This window comes from Mustela putorius, unplaced genomic scaffold (assembly GCF_011764305.1).
Source record: "Mustela putorius furo isolate JIRA1106 unplaced genomic scaffold, ASM1176430v1.1 tig00003869_pilon_pilon_pilon, whole genome shotgun sequence".
Taxonomy (NCBI): Eukaryota; Metazoa; Chordata; class Mammalia; order Carnivora; family Mustelidae; genus Mustela; species Mustela putorius.
The window spans coordinates 14,786,036-14,811,057 of NW_025422021.1; the positions used below are offsets into that span (position 1 = coordinate 14,786,036).

At 33.3% G+C, this 25,022-nt stretch overlaps 1 protein-coding gene across 2 annotated transcripts in view; it reads left to right on the forward strand.

The window, feature by feature from the left end:
• SCN7A (sodium voltage-gated channel alpha subunit 7) overlaps nt 1–25,022 on the forward strand; it is an 86,011-nt gene that overhangs the window by 15,803 nt on the left and 45,186 nt on the right. For both annotated transcript variants that reach the window (XM_004744002.3, XM_004744003.3), the window contains exons 2-9: nt 3,945–4,180; nt 7,564–7,676; nt 8,029–8,118; nt 9,594–9,722; nt 11,150–11,244; nt 18,341–18,547; nt 21,941–22,010; nt 23,407–23,548. In XM_004744002.3, coding sequence (XP_004744059.1) covers nt 3,959–4,180; nt 7,564–7,676; nt 8,029–8,118; nt 9,594–9,722; nt 11,150–11,244; nt 18,341–18,547; nt 21,941–22,010; nt 23,407–23,548 — 1,068 coding nt within the window. In that variant the 5' untranslated portion in view covers nt 3,945–3,958. The remainder of the gene's footprint in view (nt 1–3,944; nt 4,181–7,563; nt 7,677–8,028; nt 8,119–9,593; nt 9,723–11,149; nt 11,245–18,340; nt 18,548–21,940; nt 22,011–23,406; nt 23,549–25,022) is intronic.

A 25,022-nucleotide genomic window follows, 5' to 3' on the forward strand; every position in this document is an offset into this window, starting at 1 on the left:
TAATATGTGAGTATATGAGATCATAGAATTAGACACCTCTAGTTCAGTGCCTCTCAAATGATAGTCACTCAGTAATTGTAACTATAATTAAAATTGCCATTATTGTTATGATAAATACTGGCCTAGATTCAAATGTTTGAATGTTTGAAATTTGTTTTAAGGAGAATATTTTTCAAAAGAATGCATCTCGGGCTCTCTGCTCAGCAGGGAGCCTGCTTTCCTCTCTCTCTCTGCCTGCCTCTCTGACTACTTGTGATTTCTCTCTGTCAAATAAATAAATAAAATCTTAAAAAAAAAAAAAAAAGAATGCATCTCTTTTCCCCACACTGATGCTGCTGGCTGCTCCTTTCAACTCATGTCCAAGCGAACTGGGGCTTGCACTCGAATCAACAATATAAACTATCAGTACAACTGGAACTTGTTAGAAGCTGAGTGTGAGGTGACTTTGATACAATTTTTGCCAAAAGCTTACTTTAGCTCTTCAGATTTTTATAAAGGCATTCTAATAGACAGATTAACTATTAATCTTTCTATATTTTTCAGGCTTTCATATTATATTAAGTTCATTCACTGGAAAGCATAGTGCCTGACCATATTTTATAAATTCCCCACAGAAATGCTTTCACTGAATTATGAGGTAATGATAAATAATTTAAAGTCTGCACTCAGCCATCTAAAAGTCGGATGCAAGCCAGTTCCATTTGATAATGCTTGCTTTTCTTTGTCATACCATCGAAGAGAATGCCCACTCTCCATTCATTCACCTAGTCAACAACCCAGAGTGGTTTCATTCAGCATCAAAATCATTACTAGAGATGACTTCAGGGTTAACTGACTGGATTGGGAGAGAGAATTAGAACTGGCAAAGTCAGTACTATGGCCCAGGATTTTGGTATATGGTCTAGTTTCATATTTATGACCTTGTGAGATACATAAGGGATTCCAAAGTTTACATATGAGGGAAGTATGACAATCTACATTATCAAGGTCTTGTAGCTAGTAGGTGGCATATTAAGAAATCAAAGATTATTTTGCTAACTAGGAGGTGGTAACAGGAAAAGAATATTATATTTGGACAATGTAATAAGAAGGCTGGCTTGGAGGGGCACCTGACTAGCTCAGTTAGTGGAGCATGTGGCTCTTGATCTTGGGGTCGTGAGTTCGATCCCCACATTGGGTGTAGAGATTATTTTAATAAATAAGCTTAAAAAAAAATCTGGCTTGCAAATTTAACTTTGAGGTTTCTATGGAAAGTGTTCAAAAATATTTGCAGTAATAACAGCATCTTTGCAGTAAGTTTGAACCTCCCTTTGTATCTACTTTTAAGGACAATATTCTTTACATATATAAACTTAATAATATTTTTTAGCTGTCATAGTAGATCCTAAAAATATAAGATGTAATATGTACCTTTATTGTAATTTGAAAAGAAAAAAGACGCTTTTGGTTTTGTTAATTCAGTGTTGCATAGGTTCAGTTTAGCTAATGGCTAGCCCAGACTTTTAGGTCATGTGGTACTCTGTGAAAACTCAATCGAAAGATTTTAAGATTGGAAAGTTCTAAAATTATAAGGTTGCAACCAATCAATATTTGGACCCATTTAAATTATTATACCCAACTGTCAAGGAGGGTGTGCTTTCATATTGCTACTTACAAGGAAGGATTAATGTCCAAATCAACCTGTTCCATGTCTTGACAGCTATTAAAAAGTACTTTATTATTTTAAGCCAAATGTATTCTGCTGCATCTCAGTGTTCCTAGTTCATCTTTTCTTTTTATTAAAAATACTTAAATTTAATTTCTATTCTATTGTGAGAATCATTGAGATATTAGGAATCAACAGTGTTCCACTTAAATGTTTTCTACTTTCAACTAACATATACTCCCTCCATTCTTTTAACTGGTCTATAGATGGTGTGATTTGAGGTTAATCAAAATTCTGATCCCATATGAAGACCCTTCAGTTTACACACAGGCTTCTCAGGTGTGGTCATGGAATGCAGCAAAATAAAGGCTGTCTCCTCTGTCTTCCTTCTAAACAGACAGAAGTTCTATTAGGGTTTTTTGGCAGAAAAAAAACAGTATTGATTTATATTACAATTATTATTAAGTAAAACCCCTTGGCAGTTTTCTCTGCTGCAAAAACATACCTATTGCATTGTATAGATGGGTTGTTTTGGTTCAAATTTCAAAACCTTACATGTATTCCTATTTCATATTATTCTATTAGATTTGGCCCATTATCCTAAGATATAAAATCTTGCATAATTGAAAATTCATATTTACTTTCCATCTATTGTGTGCCAATTACTGTACTAGACATTTTCACTATATTATTATACTTTATTCTTCTTTAACATGAGAAGGAATCCTAATTTTATGACTAACAGGTTCAAGAACATTAAGTAATTTTACTGAGACCATTGAGAACATTAAAATAGAATTTAGGATTTGCATGTAGGTCTATTTAATTCCAAGGTTCATGACTATTTTTGTTTATACTAGTCTATAACCATGAGTTGTTAAGAAACTATTTAATATGTATTCAAGGAATTCCATCTAAGGAATACAATTTTGAAACCTCATTAAATATTTTAAAGGAAGATTTCATATGTAAGAGCAAACATCAGTTATCTGTACCTTGTATTTATAAATTGTACTAATTCAAAGCATTTTGACTCCCCTCAATAAAGTATGATATGTGAGATGTGTTCAACAGGAAATAGGATGGAGAAAATCAGCAAAAAAATATCTTTATGTGAGAGAATAAAACAAAGTTCATGAATGGGAAATTGATGCATGAAATTATATTTAATAAAAACTAACTTCAGTGGCTTTTAGGATGACTTGAAATAGGCAAAGATTTAGAACTGAGAGAAACCTGTAGGGACTACTAACACAATCCAGATATAGAATTATAAAGATGTCTATCTTGGGGCACCTGGGTGGCTCAGTGGGTTAAAGCCTCTGCCTTCAGCTCAGGTCATGTTTTTAGGGTCCTGGGATCGAGCCCCACATCGGCCTCTCTGCTCAGCGGGGAGCCTGCTTCTTCCTCTCTCTCTTTGCCTGCCTCTCCGTCTACTTGTGATCTCTGTCTGTCAAATAAATAAATAAAATTTTAAAAGATGTCTACCTTCACATAGATATATAAACAATGGATAGTATTTAAATACATAGTTGAAAATAATTGTAAGAAAATTATTTTGTTCTGAGGAATTGATGACACAAATTTCACAAATAATTTTCAAGGTATTAAATTTGTGTATTTGTGTGTGTTTGTTTTTACTATGGTTAAAAGGTTAAAGAGTAATTTTGGTCATTCAGGAAAACAATGAATTTTGTTTTTATTTGTTAAAAATTGCATTATTGGTATGATTGCCACACAAATAATTGAGAAGAAGAGAGTGTTTCGGGAAATGTACGTGTAGATATCCATGTACGGTAAATTCAGTGTTTGCCTATGTATTCATGAAAAACATGAATATAACAAAAAGGAAAGGCAGATTTTCAAGGATAGCGGTTAAAATTCGGGAGAAAGTACTGAGTGAGGGAAATAATCAGAACTATAAGAGGAGCTACAGAAGAATGGGACCCAAAGCCAATGAAAAATGAGTTTAAGGAACAAAAGTTTAGTTAACGGTTAAATACAGCTGAGAAAGAAATAATTGGGTTTTGTTCTCCAAAAATCTCTAGAAGTTTAGAACTCTTTTATTATGAGGAAGAAACTGAAAAAGAAGATTTCAATGAACTTATAAATAAGTATAATATCAAGTATAATAAAATCTAGTTTAACAACTCATATCTACAAAATTCAGGAATTTTCTTTGAATGTGTATATTCAGTTTGCTGCTCTCTTTCAATCATATCCTAACCATTTGCAATTTAAAATTTTTCTTTATATGCCCAAATTTTATATAGAACTAAAGAAAATACATTTCTTGCAGGTACAAAATTGGAAATGACTTCCCCAGAACAAAAGGGCCTTGTCCCCTTCACCAGAGAATCTCTTGAACTTATGAAACAGCATATTGCTAAAAAGCACAGTGAGGACCAAAGAGATTTAAAGCCAAACACTGACTTGGAAGTTGGAAAAGAGCTTCCATTTGTTTATGGGAATCTCTCTCCAGGAATGGTGTTGGAGCCCTTGGAAGATGTGGATCCATACTATAAGAATAAAAATGTAAGGCTTTATTGACCGACTACATTTCCATTATTTATTTCAGAAGTACGAAAAGTATAATTGAGATATGATTAAAAAAGAATGAAGAGTAAATCAAAGTTATTTTAAGTAGTAAAAAAATGGATAAGAAATTTCACAAATATTTGGGATTTTTATCAAATCTGATGGCTTTCCTGTTAGGTTAGTTTGTTGGAAGTTACTCTACTTTTAATAGGCTATACTGTGATGCCTTAACATAAATGACTTGTTTTGTGGGAGTATGTTGACTGGCTGCTTAAGGTTACTGATTTTAAAAGAACTGTAATATAAAATTTTTATAATATGTACAATAATTTTAAATGTTCAACTGAATGAGCTTATTCAGTAGTTGAGAAAATAAGCCAACCTATATTCCTATATTTTATTTACCATTTTTATTAATTCATACATTCACATCCTATCTTATCCTGAGAATTACTTGAGGAGCAAACTAAATATTTGAACAATTGTAAAACAAGCACAAAAATGATGAAAATAAGAATAATTATGCTTAGTAAAACCAGAGATCTGTGTGGGTTGACAAAGCTGGAAGAGTCTTCCTTGAGAAAATAGAATTTGAATTACAGCTTGGAGAACACTTCACATTTTAACAGTGCAAAGGGAAGATCTTGATATTAGTTGGAACAGAGAAGAGACAGGGTGTGATAGAACTCGACCCCTATTGCAAGTGTGAAAAATGAAAGAATGAGGAAGTGAAGATGCCAACATGGATTTAATGTGATGGCCAAAGGATTGATGTGATGAATGCAATGTTTAAGTAAGTTTAACCTAAGACTTCTAAATTACTATTGCATAGAAAATCTAGGGTCAGAAAGATGGTATAAGAAAGAGAGTAATCTGGACCTGAAGTCAAGAGACCTGATTATAGGAGGGTCTTGGAGGAGGGAAAAATGTAACAAACCTGAGAAGAAACAACAGGATTTGAAGACAGACTAATAATCCAAAAATTTATAACCTGGAATAATGGTGGTGCTACTTATAAAATTGAAATAATTCTAAAAAAGAATAAGCTTGGGAGATATGAAGATTAGCTCTGTTGTGGACAAGTGTAATTTGATATTCGTAATATTACCAAATGGGCAAAATGGAATTGAACCAAAGTCTCTGGACGGAAGACAAAGTGATGATTTTGCATAAACACAACTCTTTCAAATATTTTGCATTATGGAAAAGTATTGGCATTGTAAATGTATTAACAAAGACTCCAGTATCTCTTGTAGCTTCCATGGGCATTATGTAACATTAGCTGTAAAACACTTGTAAAATCTTCAGAATATTTTAGTGAAAACGTATGTTGTCATCTCAATTATCTCTGCTTTCACTTTTGCTGTGTTTAAGTCCTAATAGTTGACTTAGCATAATAACCTTAGAAGTAACTCTAATCTAGCAGAGTTCTGAGTTCTTTGTAGTGTTTACAGATATGGTAGGCAAATCTAAGTTTGTTATTGAAGACAAAACCAAGGATTCTGAAAAATGAAACATGCCAAAAATTGTAAGGTTAGTTTGTATAAGAAGTATTAATATTAATGATGATACAAAGTATTAAAAATGTGAATTATATTCAGTTTCTTCTGTTAAGGGTGGTATACCAACAAATAGTCCTAAAATTAAATAATTTCAGCACTTAAACATTAATTGGAAAATTGTTATGTCTGGAATCACTTATTTCTCCACAAAAACATAGGCTAGTTGATTGCACATATATTACCTCTTTTTTTTTTTTTAAGATTTATTTTTTTATTTCAGAGAGTGAGGGAGAGTGAAAGAGCGTGGGGGAGGGGAGGAGCAGAGAGAGTCTTAAGCAGACTCCATGCTGAGTGCAGAGCTTGACCCTGGGCTCAATCTCCCAACCCTGAGATCAGGACCTGAACCAAAATCAAGAGTCAGATGCTTAACCAACTGCACCACACTGGTGCCCCACATATATATTACCTCTTGTAAGAATATTGATATTCTTCAGGGAAATAACAGAAAGCACATTTTAAATAATCAGATTTTGGGGAACACTTTTATTTTATTTTTGCATTTGAAATGGAAAGAGGGAAAATAACTAAAATACATGCCAAAATGTCCACAGACTGTATATTGGAAAAGTGTTTTAGTGAGAATCATAACACAGTTGGTTTCCATTTAGAAGATGTTTTCAAAAATTATCAATGGATATATAATTGTTTTCACTAATATATTTATATATATAGACAAAAATATAAATGTCAATATACAGTCACCATAGATACCTCTAATATATAATTATATTTCACATACAATATAATACTTAAGTATATAATAGATTATACTTATACATATATCATTTAGTATACTGTATTGTATCATATTACATTGTATACTATATATTATACAGTGTTATATTATAATGGGCATAATATCATGTATAATATATTTTTACTCACACCATCATAAATGAATTTTCCAAATGGATATGTATATATGGTAAAATTATATATATGATGTATACACACATACATACATAGGTAGATACATTTTAATTTCTTTTTTCTTTTTAAGATTTTATTTATTTACTTGAGAGAGATAGAGGGATCACAAGTAGGCAGAGAGGCAGGCACAGAGACGGGGGGAAGTCCCCATGCAGGGCTCAATCCCAGTACACTGAGATCATGACCTGAGCTGAAGGCAGAGGCTTAACCCACTGAGCCACCCAGGTGCCCTGACACTTTTTAATTTCTATATTATATTATAGATACACACATATACATATGTACACATGTACATGTATAGTTTATTTTTAGGATATTTCTGATCTTTCATTAGTTTTGGATTTAATGCTTCTGTATCCCAATATATTAGTTTTACATGATGTAACTTTCTCTTTTAGGGATGTTTATGTCAATGATAATATATAAATGTGGTTTTATACCTTAGATAATTACTAGTGATTAGTAAAATATCTTAGTGAATGGGGTCATTTTTGCTGTTGTAATCACACACATTTTTTGCTTTGAAATAAAAGTAACTTTTTATATTCACTAAATTTGGGTCTCTTTAAATGCATCTTTATGAACCATTTGGATATAGATTTCTTCCTATTACATTTGTTCTGCAGGAAGACTTGAGGATTGGAGTGTGGCAAATGGCTTTGTTAGGCAGAACATTGGGGGAAAAAAAAGTTATGTAATCCTAAATATCAATGAAAATGTTTAAAAGAAGAAATCTTTATACTTGATTTAGTCTGTAAAACAATATCAAAATATAAGAAAAGTGTAACAGCTAAAATTCAGTTGAAATGATCATTGGCAATAATTTGCATAATGGATGAGTTTATAGTTCCTAGTTATAATTTTACTTGATTTTTTTTCATTTTATAGACTTTCATGGTATTAAATAAAAGTAGGACAATCTTCAGATTCAGTGCCACGTGGTGTACACTTTCTCCTTTCAATTCAGCTAGAAGAACAACTATTAAGATTTTGGTGCATCCATATCCTTTTCTGTTGTCTTTAAACTGTAGCAGTATCAAATGTGACTATTCTATTAAAATATTGCTGCAGTGTTTTTCTCTTTTGAATTTTATCTCATTTTAGGTCATATTGGAATCTGGATTACAACTGCACCAAGTGTTCCATATTTGAAAATACATTTATAATTTATTTTCTAGTACATTCAGCAGTAATAAATATTAACAAATCTTAATCCTCCTTGTTTTTCAATATGAATAGTATTCTTTTTGATATTTAAAGAGCTATTTTATCTCATGTATATACATATAAACATGTTAAAGAAACATATATTTCCAATATTATTTTATCCATTATTCCTTGACTGTAACTTACCTTTTTCCGACTATTCATTTTAATTAGTGTCCTGATTGACTGCATATTTATGTCCATGACTGAGATGCCAAAATGGGGCCCAGCAATACAGTAAGTCATATAATTTTATTATACATTATTTCACGTATGATTTTATATTATATTTAACATGTTGCATTATAATACTTTACATACTACATATTTAACATTTTATAACTTATTATTTATATTTAATATGTAATATTCCTTGTAATAAAAACTCATTCTTCATAATATATTTATACATATAACACAGTTTATGGGTTTTCCAAGTAAAAATAAATCACATATATATCAGTTAATAAATTTTAATGTTTTTCTGCCCTTTCATTTATTCTTAGTTGGACTTTAAATGCTGCTATTTCCCGGGGCGCCTGGGTGGCTCAGTGGGTTAAAGCCTCTGCCTTTGGCTCAGGTCATGATCCCAGAGTCCCGGGGGATTGAGCCCTGCATGGGGCTGTCTGCTCAGCAGGGAGCCTGCTTCCCCCCCACACCCTGCCTGCCTCTCTGCCTACTTGTGATCTCTTTCTCTCTGTCAAATAAGTAAATAAAATCTTAAAAAAAAAATCTGCTATTTCCCAACATATTAAGTCAACTAATATAAAAGTTTGATTATTTAGCTAAATGTTTGTGTCTATATGAGGTTTTAGTATAAAGTTAATTAGTAATGATTAATATATTATTTGGATTTGCTTTAAACTCAAGTAACATTTATTCTTTTCCATTCTAAGAAAGTTATTTCTATTGCTTTCTTTCTGTTCTATTTCTTCTCTCTTTCTAGAGGGATGTGAATAGTTTGGATATTAGACCAAAATAGTGGAAAGGCCCATTAAAATTTCTAGAGAATAAGCCTTTCTTTTTTTCTTTATTTTATTTTATTTATGTATTTGAGAGAGAGGTGAGCATGGGCGGTGGTTAGGGGCAGAGGAAAGGGGAGTAGACTCTTCCACTGAGCAGCCAGAGGTGGGGCTCCATCCCAGGATCCTGGGAAAATGACCTGAGCCAAAGGCAGACGCTTAACCAGTTGAGCTACCACCCAGCCTCCCCAAGAAGAAGCCTTTCTTGATGCTACCTCTTAGGCTTTAATTCATTCTTAAAACTAGTTAATTTTGGAAGGTGAATATAAAACTGATTCATTACAAAAATTCTTACATATACACATAATAAAATTAGTTCTTTCATACTTTTATAATTCAGTAAATTATTGTGTGACTTCAAATGCAGAATAAATTTGATATTTTATATTTTCATTATTTACCAAAATATATGTAAAGACAATGACTCTAGCTAGGGCTTGTTGAAAAAAAAATTGATAGTTAAATTTTATGGTTAATGCTAAAAGACATAGCCCACCCTAAAAGCCCTACCTTGTGGTTCAAGGAGCATAGTTTCTTTTCTTTGTTTGTTTGTTTGTTTGTTTTTTCTAATTGGTTGGTAGATTGGTTGGTTGACTGGTTGGTTGCCAAATACTAACCATAGACATATTATTTCAGAGTTGGCAATGCATTATTCTCACTTTTAACGTTTATATGAAAAACTGTCTGCAGGAATATTTTGCTTGGAATTTACACATTTGAAATACTTGTAAAACTCATTGCAAGAGGCATCTGGGCAGAACCTTTTTATTTCTTTGGTGATCCATGGAACTGGCTCGATTTCAGTGTAACTTTGTTTGAGTGAGTATTTCTTCAAATTGCAAACATCTTAATACCTTGTTAAGTAAGCTTTTCATAAAGAAACATCAGCATTTACAAAGTTTTCTCCTTGTAAAAATTCTGCAAACAAAGAATATTTCATAATCATAGCCATAATGACTCTCAGGCAGCTCCAACTGAACTAGCCCTCAGAATGTGCAATAAAAATGAAAGGAATTGGATATTATCTGTTTTCTATCTGAGGCAAAACAACAGAGGTTAAATTTTAGAATTTTAAGTGATGATTTTCAGTGCTAAGAAAGTCTCTTGGAGACTTACAAGAAGATCTGAATATGTTTGATTTTATCTCCAACCTACATTTTGTTTAGCTACATTATTTAAGGCAAGTAAACACTAGATAACAGAATATCTTACACACACATTCATACACATCCAGACACACGTTTTCAAGAATGTTTCATTAAATTCTAATGATTTACGTGAGTATTTTTTCAATGTTTCTATTTGGTGTACTCTGTTCTATGGCTAAGGAAATGATCACTGGCTCCAAACTCCTGTTAAATAGAATTTAAAATGATATTCCATTTTTAGGTTTGGGGTTGATTTTTAAAACAACAAATAATCTTCATAAAGCACATAATCAGTGTCTGCCCTGTGGTAAGCAATAAAAAATAGTAGCTAATATCATTGAAATTATTATCACTACTACTGATTACTACCATTATCATGCTGTTGCCTTTGCTGGTAGCTAATACTTAGCTAACACAGTTATTAAATAACCCCATGTGTCAGGTGCTAAGCCATGCTCTTTACATCTATGAGTTGTTTAATCACCACAAAAAGCCTCAGCATTAGGAATCATTATCCCCACTTTAACTTGAAGAAACTGAGGCAAGAAGGAATCAGTAATTTTTCCATGTCACACAGCTAGTAACTTGGGAGCATGGATTTGTAGATAAGCATTCTGGCTACAGTCTGTGCCCTTAACCACTCTACTCCCTGCCTTCTGCTATCTTCACCATCGTCAACCCCATCATGATCATCTTCATCATGATCATCAGAAGAAACTTAAGTACTTAATCTCATTGCTTAAAAAACTATGGATTTTTCCAATTTTTAACTACCTCTTCACTGATTAGATAACAAAATATTTATGAACATAATATAGGGTATTTGGTATAGAATGATGACTAATCACAGTGTCAAGCTTTTATAAACAGTCATAATTTGTTTGTGGGTTAATATTTACCTAGCTACCTTACACTGTAGCAATCTTTGTCTTCCAATCAATAAAGCAACTATTTGTGAAATGGAACAATGAGAGCAAGGTAAACGTTTGGATATGTGGTTTTAAAAATAAGTTTTAAATAGTATAAAAAGTCAGTGATAAGCAGTCTAGACTTAGTATGACTTCTAATAATTCTAATAATTCTAATTTAATCCCACAGGCACATAACAAGATATTTACTTCTCGGCTCAAATACTATAATATTTAGTATTTCAAGAAATTTGAGAATTTTGAAAATTATTCCCCTAAACCAAGGTAAGAAATGGTATTTAGTTCTTGTCTTCATTTTTATTTATGTTCTACCCTGTATTCTTTTGAACTCGCCTGTTAACTGCTTGGAGAAATACTAAATTGAACAGTGTTTCATCTTTGAAGTCAGTGAATTATCTCATCTGTAAGTTTATGTCAGTCACTCCAGGAAAGCAAAAAAAAAAAAAAAAAAAATCACATTTGACTGTTATTTATTCGAGATGGATTCAATTCTTAATGATAAAATAAAGAAATTAACCAAAGTATATTATTTTCTATTTTTTCTTATTTATCCTTGCCTCTTAAATATAAACTTACAAAATTGTCCTTAGACTTCTGAGAGAGATAGCAATCTAGACAGGTAGCTAATATGCCTTTTTTTCCTCACTGTATCTAAAAACCAGTTGAAATGAACAAAGTAATATAAAATAAGATAAATTCCATTTTGCTCTGAGTGCTTGGATAGGTTTCATTCACATGCCACAGAGTTAAAGGAGGTTCTGCTAAATAAGGTAGAGCTGTGAACACATTGATGGAAGATGCTAATTTACAGCTCCCGTTCCTGAAGATATCCTAGAGAAGCCCATCAACAGCTTTTAATTTGTGTTAAGAATGAATGAAAACAATCCAGTATGAAACAACTCCATTAGTGTTTTGGCTGCTGAGTCAGCAGTATGAAATAGGTGGGCCAATAAACCCAGAGGCAAGTGTGATAATACCAAAAATGAGATCTACAGATGATTTTTGTCCATTGGAATACCATGAAGACGGCCAGATATATGCATGCTGTACACTTGGAGTCTAGATTGGGCAAAACAGTAAAAAAATTAAGAGAGTATGGTGATGGATGATACATAGCCCCGTGGATATATTAAAACACTGAACTGTACACATTAAATGGGTGAATTGTATGATTTATGAATTATAGCTCGATAAAGCTGTTTAACAAAAATGGATTGGCAGCTTCAATGAAGCTGAAGTGAAGAAACCCAGTGAAGAAGGTGGCAGTGATAGGAATTCCCACAGTTCTACCTACCTTACTACTCTCCACAAATTACTAGAACATAAAATTGCATCAACTGTGTCTTCATCTTAGGCTCAGAGGTAAAGATTATAGAAGAAATCAGGTGAATCTAAATTAATACAAGAACAACATATCTTAGCACATTTAGAAACACACAGGCTGATAGAAATTTCTCTTTTTCCAAGGGAGAAAATAATCAACAGAAATACCAGCAATATAGAGCATATGAAAGTATTTTGCAATACCAAAAGAGAAACATGCTATTTAAGAAAATAAAAATAATCCTCTTTTTTCTTTAAAAAAAATATGTCCTAAGGAATAGGAGCAAGCATAAGAAGTCATCCTTTTTGTAGTCCCTTCAAGATTTTATTTATTTATTTACTTACTTACTTATTTATTTATGAGAAGGCACAAGTTGGGGGAGAATCAAAGTGGGAAAGAATCTCATGCAGACTGCACTGATCTCCACATGGGGCTTCATCCCACGACACTGAGATCATAACCGTGAGATCTTGACCTGAGCAGAAGCCAAGAGTCCATGCTTAACTGATTGAGCTACCCAGGTGCTCCTTTTGTGAAGAAAACCTGGACTCAAGCAAAAGATGAAAATGATATAATAAAATAGACAAAAGTACTTATTAGGCAAAAAAAGTGTTAATACCCAGGACAACTGTGTGATGTGGTCAGTTAAGCATCTGACTCTTGGTTTTAGCTCAGGATGATCTAAGGATCTGAGGATCATGAGCTCCGTGCTCTGCGGGGAGTCTATTTGAGCTTCTCCCTCTCCCTCTGCCCCTCCCCCTGCTGCTCTCTCTCTTTCTCTTTCTAAAACAAAAATAAATAAATAAATCTTTTAAAAATGTATATTAACTTTGGTGAGTATTTTATGGTAATAGATGCATTAAAATATGGTACTATCTCTTTAGTATTTTGGTATAGTAAAATAAAACCAGTTGTGTAAGGAGAAACTAGAGAAATTCTATATTAATACAATAGAACAAAAATGGATGGGTTATCGAAAAAGAGAAAACTAAGTTCCACCTTATGGATAGTTGGTGACCCCAAAAAAGAGAACAGAATAAATGTAAAAGATAAATCATTCAAAAATACACTAGAACATTTTTTTAAAAACTTTAACTTGAAATTTTTGTCACAAATGGAGAAGGTTCATTTTATAGTAGACAAAAAAACTAAAAGGTACACTTAGATATATTATAACATTTTTTAATTGAAGCCTTAAAAAATAAGTATATTATAAAAATCCTATGAAAAGGCAATGAAAAATTACCTATGAAAAGGTTATTTTTAGACCTTTTGATAATACTGAAAATGAATAGCCAGTGAAATTTGAGCTTGGGCAAGGTATAGGCAGGAAGATTATGACACTAGTGTTCTATACCTGTCTGTCATCCAGATGTGAAGCTGATAGGAAGATATTCACAGCCAAGCAAGAGTTCTGAAGTTTTATGTATGTATCTTTCCTGAACAACTGGTATGAAAAAAAATACTCAACAATGGGAAGATTTAATATCAGAACTAATCATAGTGAACTCTGAAATCATTTCAACACAGAATGAATTCCAAATTACTGATAGTATGCAAAACAGAATGCAAATATTACAACCCAAATTAATAACAGACATTCCTAAACTAGAAACATGTTTTGTGTTTCAGAAAACTTTGAAATAGATAACAAAATTGTTTTAGAAAACTAGTGATTTTTAACATTAAAATCTAAATTAATTTGGATGAATTCTCACATCTACCCACCAGCATTCTTTTTTTTTTTAGATTTTTTAATTTATTTATTAAGATTTTATTTATTTATTTGACAGACAGCGATTACAAGTAGGCAGAGAGGCAGGCAGAGAGAGAGAGGAGGAAGCAGGCTCCCTGCTGAGCAGAGAGCCCAATGTGGGGCTTGATCCCAGGACCCTGAGATCATGACCAGAGCCAAAGGCAGAGGCTTTAACCCACTGAGCCACCCAGCATTCTTGCATGATAACTACCAGCTGTAGTTGAGGAACAGCTACTCCTTTAAATCAGGCATATTCATCCAGGTCCCCTCTGCTCCCCTTTTGCATAAATTTGTGTTTCCTGACAAGCCATTGTAAGGATTTGAATGTTAACCTTTCCTGTAAATCATGAAAAATAATATGTAATGGAAAATACACAAATTGAGCCCTTTACTTGGTCAGAAGTACTAAATTATATTAACAAAAACTGAGAAGGGGGAATAGAGAGATGTGAGAAAGTAAATGTGGTTATTTCTTTATCTTACATTGTGAAACTATAGTACATAAAGTTTTATTTTTGCTATAGAGGGTACAAGTTTGTCCCAATAAGAACTTAAGTTTGATACAGTTTCTCAAAATATATTTTACCTTAAATAGTAGAGAAAAAAGGAGAAAAAGTAAAGTTTATTTTTAAAAGATAAGACACATAAGGGATTGTCTCCCTCCCAATCCCATCTTGTTTCAAACCATAAGTGACTCTTAATCTCACAAAACAAACTGAGGGTTGCTGGGGGGAGGGGGGTTGGGAGAAGGGGGTGGGATCATGGACATTGGGGAGGGTATGTGCTTTGGTGAGTGCTGTGAAGTGTGTGGACCTGGTGATTCACAGACCTGTACCCCTGGGGATAAAAATATATGTTTATAAAAAAAATAAAAAATTATTAAAAAAAAGACACATAAGGGAAATATATAAATCATAAACCTGGTGATTCACAGACCTGTACCCCTGGGGATAAAAATATATGTTTATAAAAAATAAAAAATTAAAAAAAAAGAAGAATATATAAAAAAAAGAAATAAAAACAAAATGGTAAAGTCATATCCAAAAATAAACGCAGTTTATGAAAATAAATACAATTGGATTAAATTTTTCTGTCAAGATGTATAACTTTAATATTAAATCTTAAGTAAATCAAACTCCACAAAAGATATACCTAAACTAAAGCAAAATAAAAGCTTAAAAATAAAAAGAATGGGAGCTTGGTTATGTGTGTATGTATGTCTATATATATGTGTGTGTATGTATATCACATTTTCACATGCATATATTTTTACTTAAGAATTGTTCTAAAATAATTCCAACAGGGGTAGCTGGGTGGCTCAGTCTTTTAAGCATCCAACTCTTGATTTCAACCCAGGTCATGATCTCATGAACGTGAGATGGAGCCCCACATGCATCTGGCTCCAAGCTCAGTGGGGAGTCTGCTTGAGATTCTCTCCCTGTCCCCTGCTCCTCCCCAGCAGTTTACACACACACTCTCTCTGCTTCTCTCACATAAATATATAAATCTTTAAAAATAATAATTCTAGCAAAACATTGTGAAAAAACTTTTCAATAGACAAAAATTTACAGAGAAAGGGGAGGATGGTGGGCGGGGGGTGAACCAGGTGATGGGGATTAAAGAATACACTTCTCTTGATGAACACTGAATAATATATGGAAGCGTTGAATCATATATTGCACACCTGAAATGAATATTAACACTGGATATCTACCACACTGGAATTAAAATGTTTAAAATTTAAAGAAATAAATATAAACTGTCAGAATTGGAAAAAAAAAAACTAATATAACACTGTGTGTTAAGTATACTTCAATTAAAAAAAATATAGAAGAACTCATGGCAGTTGCCAAATGACAAGTACATATAAAATATACATGTTTTGAAGTTCATTATAATAATCATAGAAACTACAAAGTAAAGTGATCCCATTTTTCTTCTAATAAATTGACAACAAAGTTTTTTAAATATCCCAGTTTTAATGAAGGCTTGACTATGTATTTATATCTTTAGTTTATATATTGGTTCAACATCTCTTAAAAACAAATTGAACATAAATGTATCAATACATATAATATGATACAGAAATTCTATTTTTAATGTAATATTTTTTAAAAAGACTTGGATATAACAAAATAAAATAAATAGTATAACTCCAAGTGGCAAAATAAGCTATAAACAAGTATTTCCATATGATAGCAATTAAAATTATATATTTATCTAGATATCACATTTCTTTAACCACAGAAATAGCTTTATTTCAACCTTATTTTAATGTACTCAAAAAAGCCAATCATCTTAGGAGGTCACTGAAAAATAGATTCTCAGGGCATCTAGGTGGCTCAGTCAGTCAAGCATCTGCCTCTTGACTCACCTCAGGTCTTGATCTCAGGATTGTGAGTTTGGACCCAACACACTTAAAAACTTAAAAAAAAAAAAAAAGATTTTCAGTTCTCACAATAATATATGAAGCGGGTATTATTAGCCACATTTTAAAGATACTAAAACAGAAGCATAGTAATATTGACAGAATCACAGCATTAGTACATTCTTATCCACTGTGAAGCTGAACAGTTATTAGGATCCTAAATATAAACAGACCAACAAATAAGAAGAGCAAGGGAAGAAAGAGAAGGAAGGAAGAAAGGTTAATACTAGTTTTACTGATGAAGTTACATTATTTACATTATTTTTGTTGTTTGTTTCTTTTTTTTTTTGTTTCCAGAATTGAGCTTTTAAAAAACATTGAATTGCTATGAACACCCAATGTTACATTAATTTTAGGTGATTCTACCTGTCTGTCTGTTTTGCCATGCTCACAAGTGTAACTAACACTATCAACATGCAATGCTCTTACAATACCACTGACTATCCCCCATGCTGTACCTTTCATCCCATGACTTACTCTTTCCAGTACTGGAAGTCTGTACCTTTCACTGTCTTTCACTCATTCTGTCCATGACTCTGCTCTGGCAACCACCAATTTGTTCTTTATTTATGACGCTGTTTATGATCTTTTTGTTTGTTCATTGGTTTACTTTTTAGATCCTACATATAAATGAAATCATATGGCATTTGTCTTTGCCTGTCTGACTTACTTCACTTAGCACAATATACTCTAGATCCATCCATGTTGTCGCAAATGGCAAAACTTTGTTCTTTTTTATGTATGAATTATATTCTATTACATATGTAAATGACATTTCTTTATTCATTCATCTGTGAGTGGACACTTAGGGTGCTTCCGTATATTGGCTGTTGTAAAAAATGCTGCAACTAACATAGGGGTGCATATATCTTTTTGGATAAATCTCTTCTTTGGATAAATACCCAAGAGTGTAATTACTGCATTTTATGGTAATTCTATTTTTAATTTTTTGAGGAACCTCCATCCTGTGTTCTACAGTAGCTGCACCAATTTACATTTTCACCAGCAGTGCATGAGGATTTCTTGAGCAAGTTTTATTTAATAAATAGAAAAATTAGTTCCTGAAGTAAAAAGACAGCTTTAAGGCTGAATTCTCAATTAGTAAATGTTCTAATGTAAATACAGTCTGCAGATACCACAGTTGTGTGTTATTCTCATTCGTAATTCAAATTTGTACATGTTTTGTTTAATCAGCTCCAAAAATTGAATTCTTAAAAAGTTAGTGAAAGAATAGTATAAAATACTGCTATTTCTTTTTTTAAAGATTTTATTTATTTATTTGACAGACAGAGATCACAAGTAGGCAGAGAGGCAGGCAGAGAGAGAGAGGAGGAAGCAGACTCCCTGCTGAGCAGAGAGCCCGATGCGGGGCTCGATCCCAGGATCCTGGGATCATGACCTGAGTGGAAGGCAGAGGCCTTAACCCACTGAGCCACCCAGGCGCCCCTAAAATACTGCTATTTCAAACTATTTCTTGTTTCAACAACATTTGCAACCTATTTTGATTTATAACTCTATACTTATGCTTATATACGGTGGTGGTTGGTATGAAAAGCAGTAACCAAAAGTCTTGTTCTTTATAGCAAAGAAAAACAAATAATTAATTTTAAAATTTGTGCCTGGATTATTTTAACAAGTGTAATAAGCCAGCAATAATATAGAAACCTTAAATTTCATATTTTTATTTATTTTTTATTCATTTTACTTATTAGATGTAGATAATGGATGATTTAGATTAGGAAACACAAGCTGTTGATTTCAGCCGAGTATGCATTTACCATGGAGGAATTGTGCTAACAGCTGCTTTACTAAGATATTTTACTTTATCAAAAACAAACTTTTTTCTTTTTAGGTCTGAAGTCTTTCACAGGGATCCTCATCCACTGCTTGAAGAAACTTACTGGGGTCATTTCCCTAACTCTGTTTTTTCTGACTGTATTTTCTTTAATTGGGATGGGGCTCTTCATGGGCAACCTGAAGCATAAGTGTTTGCGATGGCCCCAAGAAAACGAAACTTCAACCCTGCACAACAGAACTGAAAATCCATATTATATGCGAGGTAAGAATCACTTGCCATCTATGTCAAAAAAGTTAAAATTTTTCTCTGCAACGGAGCAGATTTCACAGCAGTGTTGAACACTCAACTTCGGAACGAACTTGCAAATGCTCTAACTATGCTCAAGTTCACATGCTTTTTGAAAGTTCACATGTTGCCACTTAGCTTTTACCAAAGACCTGCATGAGTACTTGTTTTCAGTAACCAAAGGAAATCTGAAGATGATTTTTGCTTTTACGAAAAAACACTAAAAGTAAAAATAGCATTCAGGGTTTGCTTTGCAGCAAGCCATTATAAAGGTAGCCTGCATCCCGGCAGGGAGAACAGCACCACCAGAGAGCCTTCCACTGGAACCCCGCACAGCCTCCCAGCATCAAGCCAACATAGCTTTGAATTGAGACAAACCTTGCTTTGTCTCAATTTATTTTGTGTGTCTATTAGCAAGATGTGTCCTAATGTATCAGAAAAGCTGAAGAGAGGTTATATTTGGGGCCTGGGAATGCCCACAAATTTTTCCCTATAAACTAATGGTAGGAGCGCCTGGGTGGCTCAGTGGGTTAAGCCGCTGCCTTCGGCTCAGGTCATGATCTCAGGGTCCTGGGATCGAGTCCCGCATCGGGCTCTGCTCAGCAGGGAGCCTGCTTCCCCCTCTCTCTCTGCCTACCTCACCATCTACTTGTGATTTCTCTCTGTCAAATAAATAAATAAAATCTTAAAAAAAAAACTAATGGTAATTACTTCTTTACCTTATGCCTTTCCCTTCACAAAAGGTTTCATTAGGAATGTTCTACTTTGGATGGCGGAGGAAACCTGTGCTGATTTGGATCAGTTTCATTTATCAGAATTGCAATTCAAAGTTCCAATCTTCAGATAGTTCAGTGAGGAAGACCCAAGTTTGAAATTGTTAAGTTTTGCAAATTTTATCCTTTAAAAAATAAATATAACCAGTCTTTTTTTTTTTTTTTTTTTTTTTTACAGATAGATCACAAGTAGCCAGAGAGGCAGGCAGAGAGAGAGGAGGAGGCAGGCTCCCTGCTGAACAGAGAGCCTGATGTGAGGCTTGATCCCAGGACACTGGGATCATGACCCCAGCCGAAGGCAAGGCTTTAACCACTGAGCCACCCAGGCGCCCCTAACCAGAGTCTTATTTGCAGTTTTATCAAAATAAAATCCTCATAATTCTACCTTTCTTCAATAAAGTTGTTTATTTAAAATATAAATTTAAGTCTACTCATTAGAAATTTTAAAATGACCCTGTAAATAAAAAATAGACTACATTATAGAAATTCTCACTATTGTTGGATTTCAGTTACTGCTGCTCATTTTAAATGTTTTGAGTTATCTTTTGGTAAATAATAAACATACTTCAGGCAAATACTAATAATGCCAGAATAAATATTGCTTTGCTCCTATATATGTAAGTAACACATATGTCTGATCACATATCTTCACCATAACCCTGCAGAGAAGTGAATGAGCCTGCTTACAAACAGAAAAAATGGAAGTTCAGAGAAATTCAGTGAATGTTCCAGTGGAACAACAACAACTCAGTGATAAAACTAGGATTCTAACCATCCCAATCTGGCTTTCAAATCCATTCCTTCTCCACCGGGTTATACTCTCTTACTGGATTTTTCACTCATATTAAAATTATCAGGTCTTTCTGAAAGGGTTTAGAAAAATATAAAAGCATATTTTTAAACTAATAAAAGTAAATTGTTGTTAAGTCTTATGTAATCCCCTACATTAATTTTATTTGTATTTGGATATATAAGTTCCAAAACAAATCTTAATGAATTTTACTCCTTATTTTTACCCCATAATATCATTATGCTGCAAGTAATACAAAATTATTGGTATATGAGTATGTGAAATATTTCGTTATTATGTGTGTCTATCTCATGGTCTTCATTCTAGTGGTGAGGGCAACAGAAAAATGGATGTTAAATCTTAGATTCCAATTAAAATACTCTTGAAATACTCTTTGGTTTCTTTAGTTACAACAAAAAATATACAAATTATATAAAAAATAAACAATTTTTACTACTTCACAATAATGAAATACTTCAATATAGTGAATACCAATAGTTATTGCTGGAAAAAAATCCAGGTTCTTTTCATCTTAAAGAGTAAGTTATATTATAAAGAAATCACTTTTTTAAGTTTACAGCTTTAAAATTTGTCCAATTCTAGTCATTCCATTTTGTCTAAAAATATGTTAGGACTTGCTGAAAATATTATATTTATAAAATTTTATTTAACCTAATTGCCATGTCAAAGTCCTTTTATTTTAGAACAATATTTGGGACAGTCCTCAACTACTAATGTTGAATTTCATTTGGATTTTGACTGCCATTTAAAAGGCTTGACCAGTGGTTCCTAACTATGATTTAAAACTTCTTCTAGGGGCACCTGGGTGGCTCAGTGGGTTAAAGCCTCTGCCTTCCACTCAGGTCATGATCCCAGAGTCCTGGGATTGAGCCTCACATCGGGCTCTCTGCTCCAAGGGGAGCCTGCTTCTCCCTCTCTCTCTGCCTGCCTCTCTGCCTATTTGTGATCTCTGTCTGTCAAATAAATAAATAAAATCTTAAAAAAAAACTTCTAACATTATTTTAGGTAAAGTTAAAGTGACATCATTTGGCATTGTAGTAATTCAGTTTTGTGTGTGTACATATGTATATATATATATATAATTTTATATATACACACATACATTCAGGACTGATCTCATGTGTTGGAGCTGTGATTTGAGTTCAGAACCTAAAATCAATACTTCTAAGCATGTATGTTCCCAACCCTGGTAGTTCATATCTGTAAATACACCATTTACATATTGAATGACAGCAGATAAAGATACCTGAATAAATTCTATGGGCTATGATTCAGATTAGTTGGGATTATGGTTAGATTAAATGACACCAAGGTGAGTAACTGGCACTGGATGCTCAATATAGAAAAATAAGCTTCAACATGGGAAGAGAATGGTATTTAAATGCAGAGACAGAAATATGGTCTCATGTTAAGGAAGATCATTAGGAATAAAGCCTGGAAGAAAAGGTCTCAGCTTTCACTTTGGTCTTGGGAATTTTTCTTCAGGGTTCTGGTCATAACTGACTGGTTAATATTTGCTTCCCAGAACTCTAGTTTTGAAAGTGATTCTCCTCTTTTTATGCTGGGTTTTGTTTCTTTTGGGGCGGTGTAGTAGGTAGATTGCCAGACATCTTTTGGTCTGTGCATCACATGTTAGGACAATCTTGTAGATAAGAAAGGGTGGGCTATATATTCCTACCTTTTCAGTATAGAGAGAGATGTTCATATTCTATGCAGATCTAAATGGATATCAGATATGCTCTTCACTCAAAATTAGATAACAGAATGTAATTTCCTATTTTGCAGAAACAGAAAACTTTTATTATTTGGAAGGAGAAAGATATGCTCTCCTTTGTGGCAACAGAACAGATGCTGGGTAAGTGGTGTTAATGTTCTTGTATCAGTCAGTTTCATAGATCCATAGTATTTATTGAATGATTAATGCTTTGGCTGATGTTTATCATTTGATTACATTATCTCATTTTGTCATTAAAACCATGCTGAGAAATATACAACACGGAATACTATTACCCTGATTTTACAGGAAAAAGCAGTAAACAGACTACTTAAATGATTTATTCAAGGTCATGAAGTGAATAAATGGCAAGGCTGGGACTTAAATAAGGATCTGATTTTTTGTTTTCTGTGTACCCCAGAGCTAGTGGGAATTATCAAGAGAGATGATATAATCTTTTCTTGGTCCAAAAGCCTTTGAAGAGAAGAAATAGGAAATATATGCTGTTATTTCATTTATTTTATGGCTTGTATATATTTTATGACAAAATTTACATTAATAAAAAGTTTATTGCTCTTATAAATAGTATTTATAAATAACTATTCAATGATATGATAATACAAGTTTTACTGTCATATAATTTCCAATGAAGAGAAAGGAAAGTAGAAATATAGTGCTTCTCGGCAGTACTAGCACTTTCCTGTAATTCCTTATGTCACTTCCATCAGCTGGAAATGATATGGTGCCCATATCATTTCTTAGGCTCTAGGGCTCAGATTAACAAAAGTCATATGGGGATAAAGGAGCATGAATTATGTAGTTTATATATTCATGTGATTTAGACATTTTGTCACTTGCTCAACACTGCCCAGCACAAATACATTTTAAACCTCTCTTTGCATCACATTTGTTAACTATTAAAAGTCCAAAACAAGTCACATGGCCAAAGCCAGAATAACACTGGAGGAAACTACACAGGGTATGGATGGAGGGAAGCATGATTTATGTGGCCACAACTATAATAACGAATCATAATATTCAAGCCCCCAGAAAATAAAGTATGAAGACTCCATCAAAGGAAGTAAGATAAATCTTTAATCTGATCTTTCTACCATTGTGCAAATGCTGATTATAACTTATCAATGTGGAAGTGTTTTTGCACCCTTAAATAATGGGACCCAAGGGCTTAAGGTGAGACATTTGAAAATTAAACCCTCAATGACTGAAGCTTTGTTTTATGACGGTTATTCCCATTATGTATGCTTTCACCTTGATGCTGATAGCAAAGAAAACTTCAACAAGGCTTGGCAAAAAACCATTGGTGAGACCCCTTTTCCTTTTAGATTAATTAACACTGTTCACTTGTATTAACTTAAAATCTACCTCATTTGCAGCTTTTTCACTGGGCTTTGTTTAGACTGTTCCCTGTGGAAGAACTCTTTATTATTCATAGGTGGATATTCTGTATTTATGATTTGGCCTGTAATCTAAAAGTCACATAAGAGTAAGCAGTTTCTCTTCTCTTTGTCTTCTTTAGTCAATGTCCTGAAGGATATGTGTGTGTGAAAGCTGGCACAAATCCTGATTATGGCTTCACAAATTTTGACACTTTTGGCTGGGCCTTACTTGCCCTGTTTCGGTTAATGACGCAGGATTACCCTGAAGCACTTTATCATCAGGTAAGAACAGAATCTACATGGCACAAAAAATGATATCATGTCCCTACCTTCTAAAATAATGGTAAGATGTACCACGATTTATTAAATTTCTATGGGGAGAAGAATTTGAGGGCAGAAGAAAAGAGAGTCAGAATTACTGAAAGTCAAACTGTATGCTAACTCTGTGCCCAAGTCTGTGCCTTTATGTATATCATATTTAATCTTTGAAACAATCCTGCAAGACCTATCGGTATCTGCTAAGATCAGAGTGGTTGGGTAACCTCTCCAAAGTTACAACACATGTATCTTCTAGAGATCACTGCCCTGCTGTATAATATCACACATTTGATATTAACTGAGTAAAGAACATTGGTAAGTACTGCCTCTTCAGTCAAAAAATTTGAACCTGGGACGCCTCGGTGGCTCAGTTGGTTAAGCGGCTGCCTTCAGCTCAGGTCATGATCCCAGCGTCCTGAGATGGAGTCCCACATCGAGCTCCTTGCTCAGCAAAGAGCCTGCTTTTCCCTCTGCCTCTGCCCCACTATGTCTGCCTGAGTTCGCTCTCTCTCTCTCTGACAAATAAATAAATAAAATCTTTAAAAAAATTTTTAACCTATGAGATTAACATGTATTAAGAAATTTTTTTTTACTTTAAAAAAAATTTTTTTTAAGGATTTTACTTGTTTGAGAGACAGAGATGACAAGTACTCAGAGAAGCAGGGAGAGAGAGAGGAGGAAGCAGGCTCCCTGCTGAGCAGAGAGCCTGATGCGGGGCTTGATGCCAGGACCCTGAGACCATGACCTGAGCCAAAGGCAGAGATTTTAACCCACTGAGCCACCCAGGCACCCCAAGAAATTTTTTACTTAATGTCTACAATGCGTATTTCACTTCAATTCTTCTATTGCTTCTCATTCCCCTTTAATATTTAATCCTGATCTGATTATAACAGAAGGCTTGCTGTTCTGAGACTTGAAATCCAAATTCTGAGAGCCTCTCTTTGTAACTGATGATTTATGTGCCATATTTTCTTAGAAAGTTAAAGTACACATTAGAATGGTGACTTCATTTTTCTAAGAGAATTTTCATCACAGTGAAATATGCAACATTAGTTTAACAACATAGTTAATATTAAAGTATATTAGATAAAATAAATTACTTTAAATTTTCAAAGTATGTATAGTTGAAGGAGAACACTCTCTTTTTTTAAAACATATACATACATTCCATACTTTTTATGATTGGATAGATAAATTATGAGGGGTGTGTGTGTGTGTGTAATAACCTCTATAGGCCATTAATAATGATTGGACTTTTAGCACAAATGTTCATGTTATGTTATTAAATAAAAGTCAAGTAAAGTAAATAGTACAATTATACTTCTATAAAAGAAATACATGAAAATATTAAAATGACTTTTTATCTTTTTTTTTAAAGATTTTATTTATTTATTTGACAGAGAGAGATCACAATTAGGCAGAGAGGCAGGTAGAGAGA